Here is a 19,678-nt window from a genome sequence, read left to right on the forward strand (position 1 = left end):
AAACTATATGAATGTAATATAAAACTTTATTTATTATAAAACCTACATAAAGAAAAGGAAGTCTAAATAGTATTTTCTCTCAATTATGGCATGCAAAAATTATTCTCCGGATTTTTGAGAGTGCATGACTAGATAAATTTTATGAATATGCAATATTTATCAATACTCTGTAAAATTTGTTACTCAATATTTTTATATAAATGTCTGATATCACAATTTAAACTTAATGCTAACTTAGTCTATTTTTTCTCACCTATATTATAATGTAAACAATCTTTTCCTCAATTTAAAATTATAAAGAAAATAAACAAATCACTTAAGTTTTTTTTTGTATTTTGAATACATTCTACTATTAAAAGTAATTAAAAGATTGTTGACATGTAACAGGGCGTGTATGTAGGAGTGTATGTAGACATACAATAATAATAATTGTACATAGTAAGTTATGAATTCATTGGAATGGAAGCACTTAATTGTATATTGCATTAATTTACGATTAGTTGGCCTTACATGAACTAAATATCCTTCAGTAAATAAGTATTATAAACAGTATATTAAAATACGAATACGTAACATTTAAAAACAAATTGTGTAAAATATTGTAAAACAGTTTGTATCTAAAATACATATTTCTTTACAAACAACTTAGGTTCGTCATACATATTTTTAATTTATATTTACCTTGCACCTACTATTATATATCTGCTTATTTATTTCTGAATAAATTGTTATAGCACCTTTAAATCAGAGACGTGAAGAAGCTACTAAAGTAAACCTACCATTAAGAAGAATAAAGTAGCTTGCCTGTGGCGCAGTAAAAAGTCTGTAATGTTTCAGTAAATTTACTGATAAGATTATCAGTAAATTTACTGAAACGTAACAAGACTCAGCTGACATTAATACTATGGATTCTGTAGAAAATGCGATGCATAAATGGATGCTATTACAGCAAAAAAAAAAAATAGTACAATAAATAACATTAGAATAAAAATGATTTTATTTCAGCTGCCTTGTATTTGGTTTTGGGAATTTTTAATAAATTTGTTCCAAGAATCATCCCAAGCTATTTTCTTTTGAACGCTATTAGAATATCTCTCAGAACTAGTATCTCATATTGCAGGGTGATTTATAAATTCCTCAGTAAATGGTTCAAAGTCGAGACAATCTCAACTCCTTAATAATTGACATGTTTTTTGACATGTTCTGACATTGGAAAGGAGTTTTTAGTCATAGCGTGGCAAAACACTGCTTAACTGTTCAGAGGTAGTGCATCGTTTACTATTTGGGACATATTGTTAAGGCTCAATATAAACAATATTTAAGGATAAGTAGCAAACTTCACTACGTAAAAATGACGTCCGCATGACACAGTATTATCGCTGCCTTTGTGCTTCTTGATGTTATATTATGAAAATTATTCTTTACGCCTCTAATTTGTACGCGCTTTTACAATGTAACCTATCTACTATATAAACAAAAGTGTTTTATTCAATTTTGTCGTGTTCTCAACACACTTAAACACTAAACTCTTTCAAGGAATGTTAATTATCGTCTAATTATTATTATAAAAATATAATTCAGTCATCTTAGTACCCATAACACAAGCTACGCTTCCTTTGGGGCTAGATGGCGATGTGTGCATTGTAATAATAATATATTTAATTGTTAGTAAAACAGATATATACTGTTTGAGCAACCTTTACAAAATTTGACTGAATCCTAAGGACAAAACATTCAAGAAATTGTTTTTCATAAGATATCTGCAATGCAAACACACTAAAACATAGTTGGAATGTTAAAAATGCAAAAGCTTATAGAATTCGTATGAAACAGTTTTTCTTCTTTCTTTATTATTTGGTATACATGGTACATTACAAAAATGTATGGACCATTTCCCTTTCATCTACGGTTGCATTCAAAGAGTTCAGAGCACAAGCGTTTAACGTTAAGGCGTTTTATACAAATATCTTTTGCAAAAACAGTAAAATAAATTTTATAATCGTGTATTATGGAGCCCCTATAGACTAATATTTATTAAGTTTTGTGATCGTCGAAGCCTCAATATTATGTGGTTTTATTGTACATTGCAGCCAACTCTTTAACAATCTGCCTTTCACCATCCTCCCAAAGAGCATTTGCTAACTTACCCAGTGTACCATCACTGTCATTACGTATCCAATCGAGTAGCAGCTTATAGCGAGCCTAAAACAAAAAAATGTAAGTTACGCAATATGGAAATATGAATACAATAATTGACCCTCTGAATTTACACAATCGAGGGTGTTGACAATGGTTTTCATGGATATTGGACGGGCATTAGGGGTTCCTCTGAATCTCTCTCTCACGGCGCATAACATCTAATCTAGCGGATTGAGGACATTTAACGTGTAATTCTGAAGGCTGGCTAGCGCGTGGCGCTGCTTGCACCATTTAACGAACCACTACTGAGGCTTACTACAATAGCTTAGTGGAGTATTATTTTTAAAATATATAACTTGATGTTCTTAAAATAAGGATTATAATTATGAAACACAACATCAGGTTGTAGCCATTTGAGAGAAAGACAAGTATTTATTTCGTGGTCGCACATGGTTTACCTGGTGAGACTTGGCTAGCTAGCCACGGCTACTTATCATTTTACCGACAAAGACGTGCTCCGGTACAATTCCGCGAAAAAAAACGATTACTTTACGAAGTATAAGTTAACTATAACTTAGCCTGCATTTTCATCATTAACATCTTAAACTGCAGTATCATTTACCATCTGGTCAGATTGCAGTAAAGGGCTAACTTGTAGAGAAATAAAAATAAAAAACAAGTTAAATGCACTACTTGCAACGGAAAACGAAATACGGCTAAGTTTAAAAGTAGTATTTTTATAAATCCAACATAATGCATTATGTTGGATTCTAGGCTAAAATTTATACAATCTATATATCACTGGTAAATAGTATTGTGATCTTTTCAGTCATGTAGATTTGAAAGACGACAGTCAAGAAAGAGTTACTTTCAAATTTATAATATTAGTATGAATGAAATCCACTCTCACCTCTGCTACTCCATGTTTGGCCATGTCAATTTCAGCAGTTTCTATTGTACCCTGCTTATATCCCAATCGCCTGAAGAAACTGTGCCAGTTCTTGCCCAAATGCTTTGATATGTAATCTATATAATCGTGTTCCGGCTATAATAAATAAGGTAATGGTTATTTATCGTGCTTGTAGGTTTTTACCAACGTACCATAAGTTTGTTAAAATGCAGATGGTTAGATGAGGGTACTGACATGTATGATATTACATTATTCAATACGTTTAACATTAAAGCTATCATAACAAGGAACTAAATTGCCTCTACAGCCAGCTTGGGTGGAAGATATAATAACTTATAATTTTATCTTGTTTTAATCCATGCATCTGTGTCAATTGAACTAATTCATATAATACAGTAACCTCACCACCCTCCTACACAGTGCTGCCACCCTGTTACATTAAATAGATTGTGTATGATGTAATTACTCCTACTTAGTGGGTATATACTCACAAAAACTATTTTAAAAGAGCATGAGAGACTTATGTTAGATAAGATCAATCACTAACAATTAGCTCACGTAAAAGTCAAAGTCAAAGTCAAAAAGATCTTTATTCAAGTAGTAGTAGCAGGCCCATAGGTGGCACTTTTGATGTGTACATGAGAATTACACGGTAGTGAGATTATGGCCTGGTATGGATGTGTGGTGATGGAGTGGTAAATAAATACCTTATTATTAGCCTCCAACAAGAGTGTAATTAGATTAGTCTTCTCAACAGGTTCCTCTTCATCATAATTTGCAGATGTGTTTGACTGACCACGGTGGCCATAAACAGGACCCATGTAGTAAATAAGTTCATTCCCGCAGCGAACATTGTTGGAGTTCACAATGTTGATAACATTCCCCGTAGCTGATAACAATAAAATATAAAAACAGATAATAATGAGCATTATTTTTTAAATAATCGTTTAGTAAAAATTTGACTCATAAAAAATCCTCACATACCTCAAAATCCAAAGTATTAAGGAATAAGTAAATATTTATACTTTAAAGCTAAAGAGGTTGTAGTTCAGGTTTTATGTTTGTGTTTTTAACTAATATTTAATAAAACATACTTGCGGTAACGTATAACACACTTGTTGCGTAAATGCCGCTCTAGCAGTATATTTAAAACAACACAGCGTTTGTGTTTGCCGCACTCGCAGAACGCCGGAAAAACACGCCCAGCGTGTTCGGCCGCATCCTTGTAAGTACATTTATTTTAACACGCCTAGCGTGTTCGAGCCGCACACGCGTTACGTAGTTTTAAAACACAAACGTTGTGTTTTCAGCAGCCAACGTGTTAATAGTTTCACAATTACCTATTCAATATTATTAATACATTTAAATTTAATTTATAGTTATTAACCGGAGATAATAGTTATATAAATGTAAATTTTATGTATGCATCTTTTATTGATGGTTGTAATGCCACTAGGTGTTGTGACTCTTCCACCACTTGTAATACAAGTTGAGTCGCTCTTTATTTGCACCACTACACAGTTAGGAAAATAAAGGATGAATAGAGAGAAACACAAAAACTGGAGTAGAATACAAAAGGCGGCCTTATCGCTTAAAAGTGATCTCTGCCCTGCAACCTTAGGATTAGGACAACAAGAGCGAGAACAAATAGGTGGTGTAAAATTATTATAAACCTACATTCAAATAACTATATACAAATACATAAACAAAATAAATACAAATAAAAACATAAAATAAAATATATATATATATATATATCAATACAAATAAATAAATATAAAAATAATAAACTAATATATATTATGACATAATGGAGCATGGGCAGTAGCATCCTCTGTGCTACTACTACCATCTACTTCAATCAACAGCCTGTGTGGTGATTATGGGAAAACAATTCCATTGGGAGAGGCCTTAGTCCTGCAGTGGATTGTTACAGCATGTGGATGGTGATGATGAATGGCACTTGTCAGAACATTCAGTACTTACTATGTTTATTTTTTATTAATTTTGTTACATTGCATTGCTGGTTTACTTGTAAATATTTTTGTTTCATTTTTGTTATACTAAGTTATATCTTATAAGATACCAAAATGTAATATGGGCTACATTTCTTACATTTCTTGTTCGCTTTTAATCCATTGCTACAATGCAACACAAACAATGGACAGATGACATTTATTATTGTTTTTGTCTGATAGTCTCATACAATATTGAGTTGCCAATCTAAAGTTGATATACACTGATATACATATAGAGAGCAAGCAGAGTGACAAAACTGACCGAAAAAGCTTCGGCATAGGGAATTCTTGCATTCAGCTCAAACTATGATTGCAAGGTTACCTTGAGTGTTGACTGTGCTGCTTGCGTTACTTCCCCGCCTGTCTTCTTCCTCTGGCATATCTGGATTTGGCATTGAATAAGATTTCTTGTATTTGGGCTTCTTCTTGCCTTTCTTGTGACCATCTTGTTCGGCAAATATATTTTGGTTGTCCGTGTAATCTACATTTTCATTCTGCGCTTCTGGCTCGGAGTTATCTTGCGGGCATGATTCACTCGGCCGAGGTGGCCTAGGTATCGCGTCGGACTTAAGATTCCGGAATATTTCGAAGAACTTAGCACTTAACTTGCTGGTCATTTTTGAAGAAATCTAAATGGACATGTATTACAGATGGTGGTAATGGTACTTTTAAAATTAAAAACAAACAAGGAAACAGTAGGTAAAAACCCCCAGTGACGTAAATCACAAATCAAAAACAATAAGGCGACCGTCAGAATTCAGATACAGAACCAAACCTCAGTGTTGCCAGTCACAGTTAGTCAAATAAACATATGAGTTGTGACAGCTCAAAAAGTAACATAATCTTATTTTATGTAGAAAACGACGACGATAATACTATAAATAAAATAGTACTCATCGTTGTTTTTAAATATGAATCTTTTAAATGATCAACCAAAGTCGAAATCACAGATGTTATGTATACGTAACAAAACACAACCAACGCAATATTTATGGCCGGTATGTTTCTGAATGCGAAAGTGTCTGTCGGTCTTTTTGTTACCTTAATATTATATTTGGTTAGGCAAAAAGCAAGAAAACAAGTAGATATATTTGCCATTTCATTTAGAAAAAGTAAATGCCTTTGATGAGATCTACTGTCAAAATTATTTGTCGTAGATGACAACTGGTTTTGAATACGTTTTTTATTTTATACAATATATTTTAATAGATTGCTTCGGATTAATTAAATAGCAATGAACAGAACAGAAAGTGGACCCAAATTCTATATACCAACTCTATCAGATCTTCTCAAGTTAACTAAGACGAAAACTATATATGCAAAATCAAATCCTAACAGTCCTAGAAAAGAAACCCTTCTTCCCTGTCCACCTGATACTGCTGGTGGGGGAGACGCACCGCAGGTTCCAAAATGCGCATGCAGAGTCCCAGATGGCACAAAGTCTGCAAGCGATCGGGGAAAAACTGGAGCAGGTGTTACAGGATCTCGCACTGGTAGTACTTGCAAGAGGGATAAGGAATTGGCTCTGCCAGCTGGAGCCACTAACCCGGGGCTGCTCCGGCACATACATAACGCCGCCAGATACCGACTACCACAGTGCTTTGAAGGCGCTTGTGTGTCTGTGAAACAAAGGACCCACAATAACTGGGTACTCGGACATTCTATGTCGTTTAGCTCTGTTACTCCTGGTGGCTACAAAGTTTTATTATCATACGTCGATAAAACGAAAGCAATAGGTTTGCCGTATTTTGTAATGGAAGCGGCACCAGGTGGACAAATGAGCTGCGAGATTCGTGTGGGACCGTCGAAGGGCACTAGAGCCACAATTGTAGCGCAAATGGCCGATCGAGAATTGTATAGTTTTGAAAGTATATTCGACGCATATTTCAACAATTTTACTACGTCTGTTATTGGTGTAAACAAAGAATTTATTGCTTTACATTACTTGCAGGTAAGTTTATCATCATCCTAAGCCTATTAAAGCCCGGACTGTACATAGGTCTTCTCTATCTCAGCCTATAGGAGAGAAGAATGCAGATAACCCCTAGTAACTGTTATGCCGATACCGGGAATCGAGCCTGGAGAAGTTGATCATTTGAAATTATGTTCATTTGAATGTATGTATGTAATACAGGATAGCGAGACGCCGCGTTGTGAGAGGATATTGTTGGAACGTGAAAAACATTAAATTCCGATGTTATGCCTTCCATTTGTCTAATTGTCGTGATAGTTGGTACGCCAGCTGTTGCCTAATGCTCAGCAGATAATATTGTGTCGGGTTTGAAGATACCAGAGTTACATTAGGTACCTACGTTACAACCTTAATAATAAACAACTAATATATAACATTTTGGCACCCAGAAATCTATTGGTTTCTGGGTGCCAAAATGAGTAGGACCGAGGTGGTAACAGTCCTTAGGCTTCGAATCGGACACGTTCCGCTCATTGTTCATAGTGCAATGTAGCGTAGGACCTGCAACACATCAAGGAGTGTGTCTGAAACGAGGCTAATAGGTTAAAATTAGTTTTAAGACGAAATTAGATTTTAAATATAGGCCTTTAGAACGGCATTCTTGACTTCCCGGCTTCCAAGAAGGCAAGAAAGCTGTATAAACTTGTTTTATTAGCCTTAAAGCGTAAAAAAAACCGAATATGTAATATAACTCAATATAATAAAGAGTTTCCTTTTTTTACTTATTTTTAAGGCTATAACAGATCAGATATCACTTGGTGCGGAGGTAGTAGCTCGAGGACAAGCGTCGGAATTAAGCTCAGCGTCTGGCGCGGCGCGTTGGGTGGGTGAAGACCACTCCGTGAGCGCTACTCTTGGAAACAGGGGACTAGATCTGTGCTACGCACGAGCCATCAAGCCCTTTCTCACTGTCTCTGCTATGCTGGAGGTAGACGATATTTTATTTACCGAAAGAATGTTTAGTTTGTCTTCTGCAAAATTTACTATCTATTCCTTGTAGCGGTGGTATAGATTGACGCAACTTAAGAAAGTGTTAAGTAGATGTGTAGTATTGTTTCTAACTACGGGCCTCAGAGGCGCAGGGTACTCAGCCGGCGACGGAGAGAGCTATGCTTGGAGTATAGCTACGTGATCAAAATCAGGAATGAGAAGATCCGTAGAAGAATCAGAGTTACCGACATAGCTCAAAGAGTCGCGGAGCTCAAGTGGCAATGGCACATAGCTTTTAGAACCGTTGTTGTCCCACGGGGCTGGAAGAGCGACCTCGCATCGGTAAACGCAGTGTTGGTAGACCCCATACGAGGTGGACGGATAACATCTGGCGTGTCGCAGGGATTCGCTGGGGCCAAACGGCAAAACACCATTAAACTCCTTACAAAAGACCTATATTGCTTGACATGATGATGATGACCATATATATATATATATATAGGGTATACATATTCTGTAGGAGTGGATACATTAAGTAAACAAGTCGTATCTACTGCTAATTTGTTTACGGACCGGCTCGAAGGACCACTAAATATATATAATTATTATAACACTTTTATTAAACATAACCTCTTTCAAATTATACGGTAACAGATTTCCGTAACTAACACAGCTTATAATCTAGTTTTATAAATGGAGTTTCTAGAAAATTATAACTGCTTTGAACTTTAAGAGTTGAAACTAACCCCCATAATGGTACGTACTTAAAAAGTCATCATTATCCTCAGCCGATTAACTTGCCACAGTTTGGAACTGGCCTCCTCTCTTATTTATGATTCATGATTGACAGAGGGATTTAGATCTTAGTCCCTTGACCTGATAGTTGATACGATGAGAGCGGAAGTGGCGTGCACAGGTTTTTAGATATGAGTAAGAGGTTGGCATGTTTATTAAAAATAAAAAACCCTAAGCTAGAAATGTCTTGGATTTTTTGCCCCTATTATACATGGAACTTCGTCTTGTAGGTGGGGTTCGCAATCCGACGAGCTGTAGCTACGATGGCCTACGAGTGGCATACAGACGCTTGGACGGTGCGCGGTTCCGTGGATTCTGACGGACTAGTCGGGGCTACCCTCCAGAGAGCTTTGGGAGGCCAGAACACCCAACTAGCCTGCGCAATATCCGCTCTTCTCAACCATCCCAATGATAAATTCCGTCTTGGATTCGGGATCACTGGTGCTATTATTTAGTTACTAGCTGTGTCCGCAGCTTCGCACGTACCTTACCTTGTAGAAAAGTAGCTTGTCGTAGTGATACTACCTTACCTTACCATTCTTGTGTACGGTTTATATCCCTGTGGCTATATCATGATTTTTTTGCATTAAGAATGTCAGTAGGTTTTATCCGATAACAAGTACCCTGTATTCCAAAACTAAGTACCAGTCAAAATCCATGTAGCCACCTCAGCTAAGATGTCAAATATATGACAAGGATTTTCGAGTTAAAAAGATCATATGTTACCATCGGGCTTCTTTTATCGCGAGGGTTTAACTTTTGATTTAACTGCTTAAAAGAATGACCAACATACAAATTCACTTATGTATGTTGGTCTGCACTCCATTCGTCACCGGTTCTTATGTAGGTTTGTAAGAGAGCTAAGTCAGTAGTGGTTTCCCACTGTCTGTTTCATTTTATTCCACTACAAGTAAGCCCTTTACTGCAACCTCCAGGTTGTACCTACAGCTGATGCATAAATGCATAAAATGCGGGCTAACCTGTTAGAGGTACCTTAGTATAATAGTAATATTAAACCCATACTTCTAAAAGGTTTCTACGCGGCATGTTATCGGAATGCTAAATCGCTGGGCGCCAAGTTATTTTGTTAGGGTGGTTACCCCCCGGTTAGCCACGACCAAAGACTTCAGCAAGGGCAAAAAAAAAACAGAAATTATTAATTATAACCACGTAAAGCGGAATTTGAAACGTTCTATTTATTTACGACGGAAAGCTCGTTATTTCGGATAAATCGAAGCTGCGGATACATCTGATTTTGTGTACAGTCACTTATTTATTGTACTTCATTTTAGACTATTAAGTTAGGTTTGTATTTACATCAAGCCATTAAACTGTTTATCATTCAGGAACTATATTATATTTTTACCTATGACTTGTAAATACATATTAAAATAAAGATATATAAAAATAATGGTTTTCATTTATGGATTCTTACCCTTTTTTGCATGATAAAGTGAATATGAAATTGAGAATGGTAAAGAGGATTATAGGTTGCCTTTATTCCACATAGATTCTTGTACGTCGAAGAAGTTATATTTCTTTGTCAAAATAAAATGAAACCTGCAAGAGTAAAATGAAATATAACGCACACGTAAAAATAAAGCACCTGTACAGGTTTACCGGGGCCCGAAAATTTTATGCGAGGCCCGATATTTTAAAGTATTAAAATAAAATCAGATTGTATTTAAAAGTGCGATGTTTTATAAAATCAGCATTGTTTTTGTATTGTAATATGACTGCGAAGACAAAAGAAAAAGCCCATTGCGATTTGCGGACACAACTAAGAGTATACACATTTTTCTTATTCACAGAACGTTTCACACCTAAGATTTACATCAGTACACAAAACAAAAGGACCGCATTAAAATTTCATTTTCAATATAACGATAATGTAGGCGTGTATTATTCGCCGTCGGCAACTTCAGTGAGCGGCACACGGAACGAAAGCTAGGGCGGGCGCCTGCGCGAGACTTGGGCGGAGTTTATTTTCCGCCTTCGACGCAGTACCGTTTGAAAATAAACCATGACCGGATCTAGTAGAGTTGTGTTTATTACGGGGTTGTTGTTTATGTGGTGGTGTAGGCGTTCGAACCGCCTCCACTGCAGTGTGTTCCGTAGAGCGTGGCGGACGATGGCCGCGCGCGCGGTCGCGTGTCTGAAGCAGTAATGGTGATGGAGCGGCTGGCGGACTTCGTCAGCAAGTCGCTGGAGGGTGGCGACGCACCGGCCCCGCCGCCGGAGCCAGGGGAGCAGGACGATGTGGATGAAGACGTGGACATCACCGCGCTCGAGGAGAAGGCGCCGCCGGCGAAGAGACCCAGAAACTGGCTCGTTTCCCCCGTACCCCAGAACTACAAACGAGATGACGATGATGATGATAATAAACACGGTTGGTATTCGTGAGCTTAAATAGTTTTGTTTTCTAGCTTTCAGTTTGTTAGAAGTGACGAGTAATTAAGGACGAAATTCTACGAAATAAAAGCAACCTTCAAATGACAATTTTGTTTATACAGACTTTACTTGATAAAAGTATTTTCCAAAAAATCATACGGTTTCCATAAAAGTGGTGAGTGGTAGGGATAAATGCTACGAAAAACATGTATTCCCTCACTTGCTTATGAAAAAGATATTTGCCCAAAGTATAATCGCAAAAACAAGGTTCTGCAAATAGAAAAATAATATGCAGATTACTAACTTTCACAGTTTCCTGAATCATGATTAAGGACCGTCATTCATACCCTATTTTGCTCAGGTACAAGAATAATTGATATTGTGATAGCACATATTAGTACAGTGATATTCCTGCTAGAAATTATTTGGAATGAATAGTTTTTACGAGCTTTGCTGAGCTATAACGTTCTTGTTTCGTATCTTTGTCTTTTTTGTATAGGATAAGGGAAATATATTATGTTATATATGTTTAAGCACAAAGCATTATTAGGTACCCTATGGAACCCTGGTCTTGGTGCAGTGATGAAATCAAGCAGCGTCTACTTGACTAGCTGTTGCCGGCGACTTCGTCCGCGTTTGTTGTTGTTTTTAAAGCATCCCGTAGAAAAGGTTTATTTGGGAGATGTGTGGCATACAATCAAATTACGATTATTTTTATCAGACGTCATTTATAAAAAGAACTTTTTCAATTGAGTGTATCTCTAATAATAACTGCTATGATTAGATTGCAGTCCTTAAATTGTTTAAACTCGCGTTAACTGTTTAATTAAAAAGTATTTAACTGCTATATAAACACCCTTTATGATAAACTATTTATTTAAATAAGAATTAATACTGCGATACTAATGTAACACACTTTTGTTTCCACCGGCTATTCAATAAACTTTAAGATCACAAAAGCTGCAATTGCGACCTAACTAGACAGTTAGATATATTCCCTCGCGGACTTTTTGTAGATAATGATGAGAAGGTATTTCAAGCATGTAGTACTTACATACATTATTTTATTTATTTATTATATTCCGTAAGGAAATTTTTTGCTGTGTGCATTATTTTTACATTATTGGATCTCATTTTTTTTTCGAATAAATTATAGCCTATGTTACTTCGTGATAGTTTAACTTACTCTTAGTGTAGAAATAGTTTAAATCGGTCCATCGGTACTTTCGGAGCCTATTAAGTACAAACAAACAAAAATAATAAAAAAATAAGAAATTGAAAGTAGGAGTTATGTCAATATTTCTGGCCGGCGTGGCAAACAGTGATACAGTATACATTCAATACAAGGGTGTTCGCACGGTTCGTACAGTTGATGTCAACCGCTTCGAGAATATTAATAGTCTAAATCAAAGGTTACCTACTCAAACCGATTTAAAAAAAACCCGGCTCGCTTTAGCGGTCCAGCGCCATGCGCCTTACTTGTTATACGTAGGTATATAGTGTGTAATGGATATACATATATAATATTAATTTTAACTCGTAGAAACTAAAGGTTTCCTAGGATTAAAAAAAATGCAAAAGCTGCAAGATACATTACAGATAAAGATTGGTTAAACATGACGCGCAATATCTTTGTTTTGTGTACATTTTTTGTAGATCAATATGTGTTACCGCAAGTTTATGGTCATTACTGCTAAAGTACATTCATCAAAGAATTGAAGAATTTTCTAGGTTAACCTTCTGTATTATAAGAGTCAACCAAGAGTATGATAGTCGATAGAAGCTGAAACCGACTTACGCAATATTCCTATTGAAACCACTAATGTTGTTAATTCAGTGTTGAACAAAGCCACAAGAAGGCTAGACTTTTTTTTATTGACGATAGGCTAGCGCTTGACAACAATCATGCCCGTTAGGAAGCAATGATGAAGTCTAGGTGGGAGCACGCTTGCCTAGAAAAAACCTATTCACTCTTGCCTTGAAGGCACTCAAACTATACGTGGCAGGAAACACAGTTGCCGGGAGGGCGTTCCACATCCTAGGAGTACGTATCAGAAACGTGGATAAAAAACATTTCTTGCGTGTTGATGGAATATCAACCACATAAGGATGTCACCGCTCACATACGGGTTCACATAAGGATGTCTCGCTATTCTGTGGTAGAACGGGGAAGTAGGAACAAGATTGTGAAGTTCGTCAGCACATTCACCGCAATCGACTGTTTTTGTTGAATCGGCTATTAGATTTTATTAGCAGTCATTCAGATCGGGTATGAAAAGTATAATAGTCAGGGTGAACATAAGTAAGTCTCCGGGGCCACTGCCAATATTGAATTTGAAGGTTTGTCTGTCCGTTTGTCTGTTTGTTGTCTATGTTTGGTTCAACCTTCTCAAAATTTGGCACAAATATAGAGGAACCTGGCATCCCAGAGACAGATATAGATACTGTGAATTAAAAGATCTTCACAAAACTTTCCGAAGAAACACTCGATATCCCACTTGACATCTTTTACCTCCGCAGATCCGTCTTAACCACGATCCATGCAACTGAGTTTAAATATCGACAAATCCCATAATATTATAGGGTTGAACTATTCTTAAGAAATGTTAATTAACCACGAAAATCTTGGAGATAGACATTGCATAATTTTAAGCCCGGGCAAATAAACTTTTCTTGCAGGATTCTTTAAGAATATAAACAATTGCGGACGAAGTCTAGCTTTCTTAAAACTTTTTCTATGAAATAATTCATAGTTATTGACCCAACTTTAAAACGGACGGATGCCTTCCTCGGAGGAAGCGTGCACCCACCAGCTTCACCCACCAGTGTATAGTAAGGTTACTCTTCTGAGACAGATGGGTACTACTTACTAGGTAGATATATAATCGACGCTTGTATTTAACTTACTTTTTGCATGTCTTTTCTGTTCGCAATTCAATTTTAGAGCATTTCATTGAGCTCAAGTTTGGCATTGGCTTTTATAGTGACTATAGTCGACTGTCAAAAATGGCAACGGGCCGAACCCATAGCCAAGATGACTGACGATAAGTGGACCAATAAAGTAAGAACATGGACTGGCCCTAAAGGGAAAAGAAAACGAGGCAGACTTAAATCAACGAGGATATCTGCAGCTTAGCAGGGACAGACTGGGTAAAGAAAGCCGCAACGAGGACCCTGGTAGGCGCTGGAGGAAACCTATACCCGCAAGGGATACTCATCTACACACGGCAAATAATGAAATAAAATTATAACACAACAATTATATTTACAAATGACTAAATTAATCATTGTGACAATATAAAGCAGCATCCGCGTTAAATATAAAGGGGTTTTGGGAAATTTAAGGGTTATAAAATAGGGGATGAAAGATTTTGCCCAATTTTTAGTCTACAAATCTGAAATTTAGAGGGACAGACAAAGTTTTAAATATACGTTTGCTTGGGTAGTACATACAATATCGTATATGTAATATAAATGTATTGATTTAATATGTTACCCTGTATAATTGACACTATCGCATACGCTTAACAAAGCTTTAATTACCTACGCCGTATTTTTAGAAGAAGGCAAGAAAAATATTTTCAATAACAAAAAAAAAAAACACAATCAGCCAAATTGTGAACGAACTGGCATTTTAGACTCATTCGTAATTACTATCATGGCCTTTAACGAATCCAAAGGATCCGAAATTTCAAAGGTAGCATTCAGTAAGATTGTTCACACAATCACTGTTTTAACGGCTCTGGATCATTATCATACGTAAACAGCATCAACAACAAGAAATACATTATTCCCGTGGCTTCCCTCGCGTTTATATACATTTTGGCAATCAATTCGGGATGCCGTCTTCTGAAATTAGTTTTTTAATCCCTCTTAAATAGTTTACAACTTTTTAGTGGTTAAAAGGTACGTACCCCTATATCCATTTCTGTAACCGTGAAAACGTGTAGGTATGCAAAATTTCATGACGTTTAGGCGTAAAAAACAATCAAACAATCACTCAATCATAATATTAGTTAGGATAGTTAGGGTACTTTTAAACAACACTACATTGACGATAATTAATAATCATCATGGCGTATCTCAGGCAGTAATTTCTTTAAAAGCGTTAATGTGAATAAGTATCGGATGAAAGGACTCTCAATAGAATAAATCACCGAGTATTAAATGGGGGTATTTTGTGCAACACTCGTCAATTAATCACCGTTCGCAAGTCTTAGATGCCGAAGGAGTTAAAATGCCCTCGGGACGACAGGGGAGAGGGTGTGGCCCGCAGCGCCGCCTACGTTTGGATAATCCCTCCATTTACATAATTGCCGTATAAAAAGGAGAGCTTCCCAATTTGCTAAATTGCTTCAAATGACACTCTTAAACGTATCGCCCGCTCGCCTGTGACCGGCTACGTTCCACGGCCTTGTCTTCACTCTGCTGCGTGTACTGCACTTATAGTCTATTTTTTCTTATCTAAATAAATTAATGACAAGTCGCGGGTTTTTTTAAACAAACACGTGAGCAACGTGCAGACAAGATGGCGCTGAAGAATCTTTATGTGACTGTTATACAGCCTCTTGTCACCCTAAATCAAGGTTCGAGCCTAATACATAATGCGCTATTTAGTCGACGTTCGTCCGATGTTGTGAACTCCTGGTCAGCTTGAGCCTCAACTTCTTAGTTGCCTAACCCCTCGGTCCCGGACCCCCAGTAATGCTTTTACAACTCTTAAGGTAACCATAATAAGGGTTATAACAACAGCGTCAGATCATCCGGAATACAAACTTCATTCTTTTTTTGGAAATGCTTCTCAGTCGTTTACTGCTGTACGCGGCTGGTGAAAAAGAGAACTGAAAAAGGGTAACCAAAGTCATTTAGGTAAACGACAACGGAGATTAATAAGCGAAACAAGTCTTTTTTTCCTGGTGACTGACTGATCAGGAAGTCTTTTACCTTCTAAAATCCAGTAAATCTTCAGCACAAATTGGAGGACTTAGGAAACTCCTAATAACATATCGGTGCTTCCTCCAAAAATTACCCATTGGGCTTATTCCGGAAGTCACCGATTCTAACTTCGTGCATCACGTTGCGCGGCATGGTAGCTTTTACCTCAGTTGCCCCCGCAGTTTTGAAAAAGGCAGAAACATCTAGCTAGAGTAACTATACAGACCATACCATTGAAACTATTTTTTTGTTAAACATTAAAGGTTACTTGTAAATCAAGCAATATTTATGTAAAATTTATCATACCTTCTTTAGATATCATCTTCAATATCACCATTTCCACGGATTGATGTCCACTGCTGGGCATATTTAAAAGCTATTGTATAGTTTTTTTTTTCTTGTGCTGCTTGTCTCCAGCAACTCCTGTACTCCCTTTTAACGTGCTACTTCCCCAACCACTTGCCACTTCAGCTACGCAACTCGTTCATCTATGTTGGCAACATATTCTCTATTGCCCTTTAAGTGAATCTGAGCCTTTTTATGAGGCTCATACATAGAGAATACGTATCAAAGTTATGGCGGAGATTTTGGGAGAACTTAATACAATGTTCGATGACCTCAAGAGAGTTTCTCAACAGTTTGGTCTACATTATACCACATTACCGAATCGTACAATATCGAATCGTATTGTTGAGTAGACAACAAAGATACAGACAAAAACTTATGTTAGAATTTGCAAATGAAGTCCTTTTAATACCCCAGTTGACCTACTAACAATCTTTGAAGCCTCCTTTAAGATAGTTTTTCAATTTTACAACTCTTTACAAAATTTTCCTTAGATCTCACGGACAAGTCGAACGGTAGCGTCAACAGCAACAACAGCGGCAAGCAGCGACGTTCGCGGACAAACTTCACTCTGGAGCAGCTAGGTGAGCTCGAGAGGCTGTTTGACGAGACACATTACCCTGATGCCTTCATGCGCGAAGAACTCAGCCAGCGCCTCGGCCTTAGTGAAGCGAGAGTTCAGGTAAGTTGATCATAATGATTTTGGTCCCATCTCTCGTCCGCACCTTAATTTCCTTATCTTAAATATTTAACTTAAAAGGCCTTGCAATAAGGTGTACTTTATTACATCCATAAAGCTTGGTGGGGTTGTCATCGTCTCCTGTAACCCAGTATCACTATGGGTTGTAATGTGATTTGATCCAGAAACATTCCGCATTCAAATAAAAAACTGTGCGCATCACTTGAGAACAGTCAGACCGATTAAGCCTTTTTTCCAATTAGTCACGTAACTTTATAAGAGTTTTGGCACAGGCCTCCTTTCTCATAATACAAGGGGTTTTAGAACATAAACAAAACCACCTCGGGTTTGCGGGCTATGACTATTATTAACCGATTTGAGTAACAATAATCGTTATTATTAATCTGCTTGTGTTTTACTGTATTAAAGTAAATCTTCAACACTGAAATATTTTATCAGTTGCCTATCGATTATTTCATTTATATATTCGTTGGTCTTGTGGAAAGCATTTTCAACTACATATATAGGTAAAACTTTCAGCAGCCTGGTTATAAAATAATTAACACCCGGCTACCCACATTAAAAATAAATAAAATTAAAGTAGTATGGGGGATCTTAACTGTTAACTCTATGCCAGATTTTTAGTATGTAAATTATGAGGATGATCATCGAATATTTACGTTAAATAAAAAGAGGTCATCCAAAGCCTCTCCCAGAGGGAGGTTTTGTCCATAATCACCACGCTGGGCAGACGGGTCGTACGGGACGACTGATCGTAATAAATTGATGTAGTGCAACGACGATGCTGCCTAAACTCCGATATATTCCCTTAGTCGCCTCATACGACACTCGTGGCGAGAAGAGGGGTGACAATTTTAATCTGATTTGCCATCGCCATTTAGGTATTTATATAATGCGATGTTAAAGTTCGTAATATAGATAACTCAACTAATTATAAATGTACTCAGGTTATCAATCTAGGTGGGTACTCACACATACCTAAATATCACACTAAAAATTATTACGTACCGTTTTAGCCACAGAGGGTGCCTCCCTCGCTATAAGATTGGCAACGCTTTGACCGTCATCGTTATACACATGATTATAGCTAACAGGTGATCTACGAGTCATATTGTCTTATTACGTTTTATTGTATTGTATTAGTACGATAATTTTCATATCTAATGACCTTGCAAAATATTATTTATCTTGTTTGTAGAATTTTAGCACCAGTGGAGACACTAAACATCCTCTTCTACATTATATTGTGTTTTTTATCGATAATTTAGGCAGTATTCGCTGCCAATAGTTTTGTATTAAACTTTTTCCTAAAATGAACTTAGTATTTATTTTAACAATTATGAAACATTTCTAACTTATAAGACTCTTAGTTTTTAACTAATAAAGTCTTTACGCATTATAGTATGTATGAACTTGTAATAAAATCTGGTTGCCTATACTATTTTTATATAGCAATGGGATTACGTCCCTACCTACAAGATGGCAAAAAGTTACCGAACAAAATGATGAATGAAATACTCTAGTTAAATGTAAATAAACTATATTAAAAAAATATTCCAATATTCTTAAAAAATACGAAGAAACTTTTTCCCCAACCTAATACTCTGCTTTCCTTTTGTTGTTTCTTTTGAGTTTTTTTTATTCTGTTCTATTCTATAAGATTCTACGTTTTTTTTAGAGCGCGCGATTATTGTAGGTGGTGGCTCCGTTTATTAGTTATGGCTCATTTAAAAGTATCCTTTTGAAATGAAACTCGAAATATCTCTCACAGAATTATCCAGCTTCGACAGTCTAATAAACTATAAGTATGGTAGATTAACATAACAAAACAACACGCTTTTGAAATTATCACGTACGATATCAATTAAGAGCTACTACATGTCCCCTACCAATTGTGCTATTACGTCGCAACCCTCATTACTAATGCACGTAATTATACCCAACTAGTATCACCCTATCGTCCATCTCTTAGTATAAAAACAATTAAATGTTATCTATACTACGTACTCAACAAGTTATAATTTTAATTACAAATAAACATATTATAACTACAATATACACATCGCCATCTAGCCCCAAAGTAAGTGTTGCTTGTGTTACTGGTACTAAGATAACTAATGACTATTTTATGAATAATATAGATTCGGAGGGCACGTTAAGGCCTCGTCACCGGTTTTTATTACTTACTTTAGATAATAGTCGTTAAAGACCACTAAACCGCATTGAAGCAGCGTGGTGGGTATATGCACGAAAACCGTCTCTCACATGGGACGTGGCCTGTGCCCAGTTGCACGTTAAAAGGCTGCGGGTTGATACATAAATATTTTACCAATAAACACCCAGACACTGAAAAACAATAATGTTTATCAACACAAACCACTTTTTTAGATATTTGATTTAAAAAGCATGAGCTAATAAAATATGCTAAAAGAAGTAGGTACTGTATTTATAAATACCCTCTGTCATTCCTAATAGTATTTAGTTTATTTTGATCAACTATAATAATTATAGTCAACATAACAATAAAAAAAATAATAATAATA

General features: G+C 36.4%; 3 protein-coding genes across 3 annotated transcripts in view; 2 read left to right on the top strand and 1 right to left on the bottom strand.

Moving 5' to 3' along the window:
• Positions 1–8: 8 nt before the first annotated feature.
• Positions 9–5,828, bottom strand: LOC120631982. The gene is made up of 4 exons (XM_039901711.1): positions 5,390–5,828; positions 3,757–3,938; positions 3,050–3,184; positions 9–2,202 (listed from the first exon to the last, which is right to left on the bottom strand). Exons 1-4 carry the CDS (start codon positions 5,682–5,684, stop codon positions 2,065–2,067), a joined length of 750 nt encoding a protein of 249 aa, XP_039757645.1. The 5' UTR covers positions 5,685–5,828; the 3' UTR covers positions 9–2,064.
• A 446-nt stretch (positions 5,829–6,274) lies between these two features.
• Positions 6,275–9,758, top strand: LOC120632508 (mitochondrial import receptor subunit TOM40 homolog 2-like). The gene is made up of 3 exons (XM_039902329.1): positions 6,275–7,018; positions 7,773–7,967; positions 8,995–9,758. The coding sequence occupies exons 1-3, from the start codon at positions 6,302–6,304 to the stop codon at positions 9,217–9,219; spliced, it is 1,137 nt and encodes a 378-aa protein (XP_039758263.1). The 5' UTR covers positions 6,275–6,301; the 3' UTR covers positions 9,220–9,758.
• Positions 9,759–10,930: 1,172 nt separating this feature from the next.
• Positions 10,931–19,678, top strand: part of LOC120630707 (short stature homeobox protein 2-like) — a 29,109-nt gene continuing 20,361 nt past the window's right edge. The window contains exons 1-2 of the mRNA XM_039899997.1: positions 10,931–11,153; positions 16,930–17,117. Coding sequence (XP_039755931.1) covers positions 10,931–11,153; positions 16,930–17,117 — 411 coding nt within the window. The remainder of the gene's footprint in view (positions 11,154–16,929; positions 17,118–19,678) is intronic.

The sequence above is a fragment of the Pararge aegeria genome, chromosome 2 (assembly GCF_905163445.1).
Source record: "Pararge aegeria chromosome 2, ilParAegt1.1, whole genome shotgun sequence".
NCBI lineage: Eukaryota > Metazoa > Arthropoda > Insecta > Lepidoptera > Nymphalidae > Pararge > Pararge aegeria.